Raw genomic sequence first — 12,310 nt, 5'->3', positions numbered from 1 at the left:
AGGTATATTAAAATCGCGATAAAATATTTTCGCGCGGGAAAAAATTTTTGAAAAAATTTGGAGACTTAAAAAACATCCAAAAAAAACAAAAATTTTTTCGGAGGGCCCAAATGCCCGAGTTTTATATAACGCTATGGAACTTTCCCGAGTTATCTCGGGTTTTAAAGATTGCAGCATTACTTCTTGCCGCCTGCGTATGGCTATGATTGGTCATCTATATTCAGCAAACGAAATCAACAACGCAGTTAAGGAGACAAATTCCCTGACTTTTTGACAATTTTCGACAAATTCCCTGACTTTTTGACAATTTTAGACAAATTCCCTGACTTTTTGACAATTTTCGACAAATTCCCTGACTTTTTGACAATTTTTGACAAATTCCCTGACTTTTTCAAAAAATAATGAAAATCCCTGACTTTCCCTGACTTTCCAGGTGCGTAGGAACCCTGTATATATTTCTGATAAATATATTTAAAAAAATATGCTTATCTTCAGTGCATAGTTTCATAGAATTTCTTTGTTCCTTAAACTTACCAAATGAAGTTTTCATAGGTCCATTTTTAGACATTGGCATTTTAAAAAATTTTACTTATTCTTATAAAGAAGACAAAACCAGCACATGACCTGATGCAACAATTTTACATAATTTTTGCAATGATATGCATTTTGAGTAGCTTTAGCACTCCCCTTCAAATATCTATTTCTTAATATAGTTAAATATATTTCTTTTGACAACATTTCTCATAAAAAGAAGTTTAATCTCCAAACCACACATCTTAATAAAACTGCACTTATCATTTCCAACAATATTTCCTTGAACAAGAATTTTTATATCCAAAATAAACATTTTTATTCTAAAACCAATTTAGGTTTCCAAATAAATAAAATTATGTAATATTTTGATGTACAGTACAATGCAATTTATTATTTGAAGGCACAAATTGATTTTAGAACATAAATGCTTATTTTGGATTAAAAAAATCTTGTCTAAGTAAATATTGTTGAAAATGATAAGTGCAGTTTCATTAAGATGTGTGACTTAGATATTAGATTTCTTTTTAAGAGAAATAACATTGAAAGGGATATGTTTAACTATAGAAGATAAAGACAGAAATTTCATTTAAGAAAATAGATGACAGACGAGAAGTGCTGAAGCTAATCAAACAACTTAAAATGCATATCATCATTGGTAAAATTAAGTAAAAATATTGCATCAGGTCGGGTGCTGGTTCTTTCATAAAGAATAAATAAAGATTACTAACTGTCCAGTTCACTAAACTTCAAATTTTAGGTGTTCTTATTAAATTGCATTTTTACAAATGAGATGCAATATACAATGGAAGTATGTCTTAATATTATAATCAGTTAAATATATTGCATTAAAATCTAACTAGCAGGTAAGCCCAGCATTGTCTGGGAAAAAATAAGAATAAACATTAAGATTATTAGATTATTTCGTACTTCTAACCCTTCTATTATATTATAGTATTTGATTTATATAACTACAAAAGTTATCTTACATAAGGGTTTGCTTGTAAGAATATTTATATTGTATTTAGATACTTTTATAGTAAACAACATTGCACATTCTTAAATTTATAAAGTATTTATGATATTGTAATATTTTAATGTATGACTAAATCTTATTGTAATAAAATTTTATTACCTTTTGTGATGATGTTTTTTTCAGTTTAGCATTAGCAAGAGCTGAGGCAAGAGACACAGGTGCTGTTGCTGAGGAATTAGAACTTGAGCTGGGGCGTGGTAATGTAGCACTGCTCCCTGGTAATGGTGGTGGTGGTGCAACAGGGACAGAACTTGAAGGAATACTTGGACCAGGTGGAGGAGGAGGCGGTGGTGGGGGTGCTGGTGCACTCATTGGTGGTGCTGGAGGTGGTGGTGGAGCAGGTGGAGGAGCAGAATTTGGAGGAGCAGATGATGTTCGGTGGTGGCCAGCACTACCAGGTGAAATACCGTTAGTTGTAGGTGTCTGTTGTGTTATTATTGGTTGATTAGAAACTATAATTAAAAATATATATATTAATTAAAAGTAAAGAACTGTCTAGTTTCAAATTTATGATAATATTTATTAATTACATCAATATCAATAAAAAAGGTTTTGAAGTAGCAATAATCCTTTCAAATTTTATTAGTATTAATTTTTCCTTCTTTTATTAAATCTTTTCACTATTTAGACATGAAGATTTAACAAATTTTTTATTTGCAATTTTTAATAATGCAAATATTTTTAAAATCATATTTGCATGTGGATGATTGATATATTGATATATCAATCAGCCACATAAATGTATTGTTGATATATAGAAGTATTGATATATAATATATAAATTCAACAAACTGCTAGAACTAAAATAACATCTCTGCATAATCTGAACCAGTGTATATCTTTTACTGTATCTCCAAAGTGGTATAAAAAATATGACACTTATTGATAAGCAATTTAAAAGGACCTATTTAAAATATTTATTCTTTTCCTTCATTTTACTTCCATTAGTAGTTTATTGTGGATATAATTATTGTTGTTGTTATAAAATAAATAAATTGGAAGAAACAGAAAAATTGGAGAATGTATTATTACAGTGGAACCTCACTTAACGAGCGTAATTCATTCCAGAATCTTACTCATAATGTAAAACAATTTTTCCCATATAAATTAATGTAAAATACAATAATGTGTTCCTTGCCGAAAAAAATACTCAAATATTTTATGTATAACGTTTACTCAAGGAAAATTATACAATATGCATTGTTAAGAAGCATGAATCATCATCATCTTTTCTTCTAGCACAGAATGAACCAACCTGGAATGCAAGTTTGATTTGCAGAAAACAAGAAAATTGAAAAAATATGTCTCAAACAGCCAAACAATATGCCAAATTCTTGGGATATGTACAAGCTATAATTAAATATTAGAAATTAATTAATTTGACTAGAGGTAGACAGTTATGCTTCCATCTTGTATTAAATTTAATAATTATAAATAAATAATTTATAATTTAGACATTTCTAAAATTTAATTTGGAATCGGTCATTAAATTTAATATGAGATGGCAGCAGCAGATTTGCTGGGACAAGACTGTTTGGTTCAATAAAACCAAGGTTATATTATATTAAAGTTTACTGTGTTCAAGTTCCACTGTATATGCATAAATACAGGGTGTCCACTTACTTAAACATCTATCCAGGGGCAAAAGAGATCTTTCCAGCATTGCATGAGTGAATGCATTGTGATGTATGCTGTATGCATATTCAGAGGGGTCAAGTCTGTGGAAAAGAGCCATGTTATCCTATCCAGCAATTATTAAGTCACCCTTCAAATCCACTGATGCATGTCTGTCTGGGAATAAGGTGACACACTATTGTACTGGTACCAAATCTGCAGTAGTACCAATCATCCATTGCTTTGTTTAGGATGTTCAGATACCAGTCACTACTATTCAGAGTGCAATGGCATCCATCAATGAATATAGGCCTGAGAAGCTGCTCATTCCAAATCTTATACCACACATTTAGGGTAAAATGCACTTGGTGTTGCTTATGTCATGTGTATCATGGAACATGTTCTTCTCAGTGATGCACATTGTGACATGGATTTATGGACCATTCCCCAAAATTGCCTTATCAGTCAATAAAATGTGCTGAAGGAGTTGTGGTTCATCATGCTGTACATTCAACATCAAGTTGACTCCTCAAATCATTGTATGGCATCCTCTGCATGTTGTTGTAATTGCAGATAGTTGAGGAATGGATGAAAGTCATGACAATGTAATATCTGATATATTTGTGTCTGTTGCAGTCCAAAATCTGACCTAAACTATACTGAAAGATCTCTTTTGCTCCTGGATAGATATTTAAGTGGACACTCTTTATATACATATACTGGTGTTTTAAAGTATTGTAACTCCACTACAAAATGAATGGTTTTTGCTAAATTTAGTGTTAATGGGTACAATAACTTAAGTAATGTAAAGTTACAAAATGTTAGATCAACATTGCATTATCAATATTGTACAGTATTATGTTATTTTCTGGCATAAGTAACAGGCTCATTTTTATTTTCAGTTATTTTTCCTCCATATCTATCATTACTTATTGCTAATACACTGCTCTACCACCATCATAAGCTACACCTCCATTATTAACATTATTCTGCTCATTCATATAAACTCAAGTGGTATGCAATACTTTAGAACACTTGATTTAAGTGTTACTGTATACAAACAATAGTAACACTTAAATCAATTGTTCCATTAAGTATTTTTATTTCTTATTTTTATTATACAATAAAAATTTGTTTCTTATATCTATGAAGCAAACTTACAACAAGCTTGGGTATTTTGATCAAAATATGTTAAAACTGAAAATAAAACATAGATTTACTCACAATAACCGTACTTATGATTTTTACTAGTTCATGGTTATTGCAAGTAAATCTTCATTTTGTTTTCAGTTAAGACATCTATTCACCTAAATATTCCAAGTTATTGTAAGTTTACTATAATAAATTGAAAAATGTGGAAATATGCAGAAAATTTGGCCTGTCTTCAACTGTATTAACACTGTGAAAGAATTAGTGTGTCTACTTAAATGCAATGGAGAATACATCCTATATACTAAAATTTTTAGAAATTACATATATCATCCATTGTTAGTGAAATAGGGTTGATCATTAGAATTGAATATAGTAACAGTAGTAATGTGCAAATGCAATGAATTCCTTTGTGCACATTATAACTGATATGACTGTAGATGTATGTATGTATATAAACACACACATTTTTCAGCATATAGTTCTGGATTGTCTTTTACACTTTCCTTCTAAATATTCCCTAAAAATTTACCTCACTAATGTTCCATCTCAGTTGGGCTGATTTTAAGTGGGGACACCATGTATGTAGTAGGGAATCATTGTTTTCCTCAGATATGATTTTTTTAAATTCATATGAAATTCTTACATTTAATAATTAAAAAAAAAAAAACAAACTTACTATTATTATTCATATGCTGTGCTGATTGCTGTGGAGCCATTCTAACAGAACAATCATTTGAGGGCCTAAAGTAAAAAAAGGCTTAAATAAATACTTTTATTTAGAATATAAAATTATTTACTAACTTCCAAGAATCTAAATATTTAATATTATAAATTTAAATATTTACTAATTATAACTATTTAATACTACAATGATTGAATTTTATGTATTTATTTAATAATTTTATTTTGAAAAATACAGTAGAATCCAGTTATTGTAATCACTGATATTATCACTAGCAATGTAATGTTATAAAAATTATATTTCCCAAACATATAAGTTTAAAAATATATACCTTATATTTTTATCTTATAAGCCTACATATATCTTATATTAACCATAAGTTGAGACTGTGATAGCATAACTAATAACGCATGCAATTGTATCAGTTCAATCAGTGTTTTAAATGTTATTTGTTTGCAGTACAGTATATTAGATTCTTGCCACTTGCCATTTCAAATGTAGGATAATAAATTGTAACTAGCATATTTTCTTGATTAAACCTTGGAGGCATTTATTTTTAAAACATACATATTCCCTGTGTTTTTGAAGCCAAGGTTTATTATCCTGCAACAGGAGAGGAGGAGGTAAAAATTGAAAGAAATATCTTAATTATCTACATCTGAAATAATTAAAGTTTTCATAGTTAACTCAAATCATCTGATTCAGTTACATTATCTTTTGCATCTCTTTTCATGTTCTTGTTGGAATGAGAGTCTTATCATCTGGTTCAACTCATCATCTTGGCTGAATGACTGAAGTGGTAAATAGCTGGTGTCAGCATTGGTCCTCTTTTGACTTCCTCTTTTTCAGAAGAAAACATATCTTGCTGAGTTTCTTGATGTTCTTCTGTCATCAGATCCATTTCAGGTTCTATTATGAGCTCTTCAATGTTCTTTATTATTTCTCAGGTGTGATTTTTGTTGCTCCTTTAGTTGCTTGAGTCTTCTTGATTATACTGTATCTTTCTTAGATAAGATTGAACTGCGATCTACTGTAGACCTGTTCAAGCCATACTACCCAGCAACATACATCTGCCCACTCTCTACCTTTGCTATTATACTCTCACCTTTTGAAAATAAAACCAATGCAAAACTTAATGAGTGCCTATCTGACAGTCTCGTGAATACTATAAAAAATTGTTTCTGTAGAAAAATAAAAGGCTGGAGAAGTTACAAGGGAGAGTTTCAAAGTTCAGAGGAATACTATCTGATCAGTATATACCAGGTTGAGCATCGATGCCAACGTCTCCTGCACTCTGAAAAGTTTCAAATTGTTGCCTGAAAACAAGGGAAGACCAATTGGTATTCATTATATTACGTCGCTTCTTCTTGTGTTTGTTCTGTGAGGTGTTCGTTATCCAAACAAAAAAATCTTTCAGGAAATTGTTCATTATCCAATTTGTTTGTAGTCCGAACTGTTTGTTAACCAATCACCCACTGTACATTTAAATTTTACTGCAAATTTTGATGACTTTACATTAAAGGTAATAAATTATTTAATTGTAAACTTTTTTTACCATCCTCTTGGTTCGTTATTATAATCATCAGGTTGGTATATTGGTTGCTGACATGGCATTGGTGGTGGTGGTGGAGGTGGTGGTGGTCTTGGTGATGTAGAACCTAAAATTAAAATTATTATTAATTATATTAAACTTTTAGTAATGATTAGATTTTTTATTATTCACTAATATGTATATAATAAAATTATAAATTACTATATAAAGCTTTATGATATGAATGTAATATTGAATAAAATGTAAAAACTAAGAATAAAAATTATTAATAAATATGATAATTTTTAGACTTAAATATTTATTATATTAATAATATTAAAAATGTTAAAGATATTTACTATTTTGATTTAAAATTTCCAGAGTTCTGAACATAGCTAAAGCAAATGCTTCTGCATCTTCACGACTACTGAAATTTAAGCCATAAACATGTCTGTTATCTCGCCATTGATGAAAAGTTGGAGTAGCTTGGTTATACTTTAATCCTTTTAATATGGCACAATTTATAACTACCTGTTAATAGATCTTAAATTAATTAAAATATTTTTATGTGCTAATAAATATAAAAATAAAAGTATTTAATTTTTGAATGATAAACTTAATTTTACTTAATAAGTAAAATTAAGTTTATCATTCATTCGTATCCTTAAAATATTTTTCAATATTTCAAGTATCCTTTAGAACCTTTTAAGAAATTTATTTAACTAATGCTTACTTAAATTGTGTTTGATTCAAGAAAAAAAAAAAAAAAAAAAAATTACAGTTTTATGCATTTGTTTAATTTAAATTTTATACATTTAAATTATTCTATAAGCGTTAAGATAAAGACTACAGGTTGACATTCAAAAATCCAACATCATCTTAAGGAGTGCCAGATTTTTGAAAATGCTGGATTTTTTATGGTTATATATGCTGTATTATTTAACAGTAAATGACTACCTGTATAATCCTTTAAAGAAAGAAAATTAAACACTGAATGAAAAGCAAATGAAATTTTAATGTTCATCAACTAAATAAAACAATTCTACAGAATTTTGGTTAGGTGCCTCCAGAAAACAGTGGCGCACCAATGCAGTAAATTTGAAAATGTGCTCCAAAATCCATGCTGAAAATCTAAAGGAACTGGATGGTCAGATTTTTGAATGTCAAACTATCCTTTCAAAAACAAAAAACATTACTTAAATAAGTTTCCTGTAAAATTAAAAAAAGCATTAAACATAAAAAAAAAACTGAATTACAACAGAATAAATATTTTGNGTTTTTATTAAAATATATGAATTCTGATACAGAAACTTACTTAATTCTTGAAATGAGCTTACCTGCGACCAAGTTTTGGTGATTCAGGTCCATTACTAGAAACTGCTTTGCTAGGACTATTTTCATTACATGATGACTGCCTTTCCCATGACCTTTTATCTAATGTCTCCATATCCTATAAAGGAAAAACACACAAACAAAGAAAGAAAAAAACTAATTTCAAAAAACATTGTTATAAAAATTTCTATTAATAAGAGCATCAATACTTTACACAAAACATATTAATTGTAAATTTATTTTTGAAAATTTTTAAACTATTTTAAACAATAATGAAAATTAATGCATTGTACTGTACATACCTGTCCGCTTTGGTTATTTTCAGCTTGGGCTCTTCTGAAAAATTAATGTTTGCTATGTTTAACTGTAAATAACATATAAAATCACTAATCTTTTAATAAATTTTCTATAGTAATTTATTTTTATACCATGAAACCCACCTCCTGGCAAGAGTTTTGGCCATTTCATCCATCATACTTGCCATTCCTCCAAGTGATGGACGAATTTGCTCTACAGAAGAATAAAGTAAAACAAAAGTAAAAAGAAAAGCAATTTACTAAATTCAACTTCAAACTTTTAATTTTTACTTTTACAGTACTTCCTTATAGTACTGTGAACAATAAACTTCTTTACTAAAATATATGTAAAATTTAAAGACTTCTAGCCTGCTTCAGCAACAATTTCTTTGTTTATCAAATGTTTTCAACTATTTAAGTAGCCATCAGTTGATGGCTACTTAGATAGTCAAAAACAACATTTGATTTGTTGCTGGAACAGGCTAGAAGTCCTTAAGTAATACTGTTATGTTAACTACAATAGATCAATCAATAATTGTTCTCATTTTCACTTACTGTAGAATTTTATTTTATTGTAATAATATGCTTTTGGTTAAAAATTTTCCTATTAAAATGTTCAAATATGGTTAGTATTTCAAAAACATTAATAAGTGTTTTGTTAAATTATTGCAAATATTTTAAATTAAGAATTAATATATAAATAATAATGCTCTTACTAAAATCAATTAGATTTTTATTAATTAGATTGTTATTTTTTAACTTGTTTTAAGCTTTATGTCTTTATATAACTATTCTTCTGTTCTAACTAACTAAGCTGAATTCTTGTTTAATTAAATGTTTTAAGACTTGTCATACACCAATAGTGAGGCTTTTAAATTGTAGTGTTAATAATTATTTTATTAACAAAACATTTTTTACAATTTTAATGATTTTGGGAGAGACTTCACTTCTCTCTTCAGCCTATTATGACAGAATACAAACATAATGGATACTAAAAGTATGTAAAGAAGAAATTACTTATTAATAGACTATATTAAGTGCTTTAAAATAAATTATGATATGATATATACTTTAAGATGAATTATTTTTTACATTTTTAAAAATATTTTAACAATTTGCATGGAGCCACATTGAATTTGTTATTTGGTATTATGTAAAATATATTATAATATACCATATAATTGAATGTGATATAGTTTTAAATTTTAACAGAATGTTATCTAATATAAAGATTTGGATTTTAACTGAATCTGATTGCCCTGTTTTTCTACCACATCAAGAAATTGTGTTGGTACAGATTTGTAAGGGCTGCCCACAAAGTCTTCCAATTTGACAAATATGTAATAAACATAGATGAATATATAAACCATTGAAAGTAGTAGGGATTGTCAAAAAAGTTTTTTTAATCATAATTACCACACCTCAATATGCAAAGCATTGTGCAGCATGTGGCAAGCTGATTTAGATTCTTGGCTATGAACACTGTCAAAGGGCAGGTGAGGAGACATTACAACAGAGTAGATCCATTCCAATACTAGACGTGAAAGATGGTGTCAACGGATTGAAGTAATTTTTTTATTTGAAATTATGCAATATGTATTCTTAGAATTTAAAAATTTTTGTTTATACTTGATGCTTACTTTGGAATATTATTTCTTTCTGCTGAACAAATCTGAAGAAGGGGGTAAAAAGTTCCAAAAATATTTATTTTTAACAAATTTCACATATACAGGTATACCTCGCCTTACGTCAGTAATTGGATCCAGGAGAGGTGACGTAAGTCGGATTTACTTGTCTCCAAATCTACTTGTCACTAGGCTAAACCATAAATTATCATTCCTGATTCTGTATTTTATTTATTAATGAATTTTTAATAATATATGGTTAATAAGGATGTATTTTAAGCTTACAAACAAATAAATTTTAGTTTTTAATATACAGAAAAAAGTAATCTAAATTTACGAATGTATGTACTGTAAATACAGTATATACTTGTAAATGTATATATTTTAATATGATTTCGTGTGCTTTAAATGTTTTTCTAGTGATATTACAACTTCAATATTTGTGGTGGACAAACGTAAAGTCAAATAAAATGACTTAAACTTGATTTTTATTTTTCCATATAGTTTTTTGACAAACGACGTATAATCGGGAATGACGTAACTCGAAATGACATAAGTCAAGGTATACCTGTATATTAATTTATATTATATTTATTCTCACTTTTACTTTATTTTCTAAAAAGAAAATCACATCATACAAAAGTTTAAAATCAAATCTAATTTTTGTTCATTTTGTAATATTTTTTCAATGATTTCTGAAAATATTTATTACAAATATTTGAATGTTTAAGTATTTAATTTTAAATTTTGTTTTTATTAAAATATATGAATTCTGATACAGAAACTTACTTAATTCTTGAAATGAGCTTACCTGCGACCAAGTTTTGGTGATTCAGGTCCATTACTAGAAACTGCTTTGCTAGGACTATTTTCATTACATGATGACTGCCTTTCCCATGACCTTTTATCTAATGTCTCCATATCCTATAAAGGAAAAACACACAAACAAAGAAAGAAAAAAACTAATTTCAAAAAACATTGTTATAAAAATTTCTATTAATAAGAGCATCAATACTTTACACAAAACATATTAATTGTAAATTTATTTTTGAAAATTTTTAAACTATTTTAAACAATAATGAAAATTAATGCATTGTACTGTACATACCTGTCCGCTTTGGTTATTTTCAGCTTGGGCTCTTCTGAAAAATTAATGTTTGCTATGTTTAACTGTAAATAACATATAAAATCACTAATCTTTTAATAAATTTTCTATAGTAATTTATTTTTATACCATGAAACCCACCTCCTGGCAAGAGTTTTGGCCATTTCATCCATCATACTTGCCATTCCTCCAAGTGATGGACGAATTTGCTCTACAGAAGAATTTCCTTCATTTCCCTAGTAAAGCATGTATAAAAATTGTTAATCATAATTAATAAAGTATAAAAAGTCACTAATAAAATATATATAAATAATTTCTTAATAAATCTAAAAGTTAAATTAAAATAAAATTTTATTAATTTCAATAAATATATAACCAATTTAAGTGAATAAGCATCAATAATTAAAATTATTTAGTATATAAGTGCTGGTGATTATGAAAAGTCAACAAAAGTAAATCATTGAATTTGTTTCACAAACTATTTGTAAAATTTTACAATTACATAAAAAATATTTTGAAGAGAAAATATATATTTGTATTCTTGTTTTATAAAACTATATATATTTTATTATTTTTAAAAAAGTTAAATTTAAAACTCAAAAGTTAAAATATTTATATTGTCATTTATGATAAAAGTTGTGAATTAATTTTACTCCAATTTTAAAATAATTTGTTCTGTTCTATACATTTAGTTAATAAAATTTTATAATCTTTCGAAGCTGAATCAATAAAGATTCAAAGAAATTTACAAGTACATTCTGTGATTTTGATTTTTGTTCCTTCCTTACTCTAGTCATAAAGACTAAACCAAAGCATAAATTTATTTTTACAATTCAACCTATAATTACTACACTTTTTAATCAATCAGTGGAACATTTCTTATTTTTAACAGTGAAATCCGACTTTAGTGGACACTGTGTTTAGCAAACAAAAGATCTGGTCCTACATTAATAATGGGACTAGTAATGTATTTTCCTATCCCTTTTTCTCCTACTCATAATTTCATAGCTTTCCTATTCTCAAAACTTCTTATTAAGCAAACAGTACAATGGATTATATACAGGGTTCCTACTCAAATTTTTGTTTTGAATTCCCTGACTTTCCCTGACCAACTTTGTCCAAATTCCCTGACTCTCACATTTTTTAGTGTGGAATATCGACATAATAAAACAGCATTTACTGTTAACGTCGAGTACATTTAGCCCTCTTTTTGCACAGTTGATATGCTTCAAAGACTGTCACATTAAAAAAATACAGTACATACATCCTGTAGAAAAATGTTTGATAGAATCCACAACTTCAATGTAATGAAAAAATAAGCAATTTACAAACAAAACACAAGCTTTTTATTTTATCATCATTTATCATTATTATTTGTATGTAAATCTAGTAAATACAAGGTAACA

The 12,310-nt window shown here is 27.8% G+C and overlaps 1 protein-coding gene across 1 annotated transcript in view; it reads right to left on the bottom strand.

Annotated features, from left to right (window-relative positions):
* The window catches only part of LOC111642595 (protein enabled-like), a 49,811-nt gene that overhangs the window by 10,257 nt on the left and 27,244 nt on the right, over positions 1–12,310 (bottom strand). The window contains exons 15-20 of the mRNA XM_023388959.1: positions 11,046–11,140; positions 10,908–10,941; positions 10,611–10,723; positions 8,319–8,402; positions 8,181–8,214; positions 7,884–7,996 (exon numbers count right to left, since the gene is read on the bottom strand). Of these exons, the coding sequence (XP_023244727.1) occupies positions 7,884–7,996; positions 8,181–8,214; positions 8,319–8,402; positions 10,611–10,723; positions 10,908–10,941; positions 11,046–11,140 (473 nt within the window). The remainder of the gene's footprint in view (positions 1–7,883; positions 7,997–8,180; positions 8,215–8,318; positions 8,403–10,610; positions 10,724–10,907; positions 10,942–11,045; positions 11,141–12,310) is intronic.

This window comes from Centruroides sculpturatus, unplaced genomic scaffold, assembly GCF_000671375.1.
Source record: "Centruroides sculpturatus isolate CEXI.00-Female unplaced genomic scaffold, Cexi_2.0 scaffold3, whole genome shotgun sequence".
NCBI classification, from domain to species: Eukaryota; Metazoa; Arthropoda; class Arachnida; order Scorpiones; family Buthidae; genus Centruroides; species Centruroides sculpturatus.
Note: the sequence above shows the minus strand (reverse complement) of the source record. Positions and strands in the feature narration are given on the sequence as shown.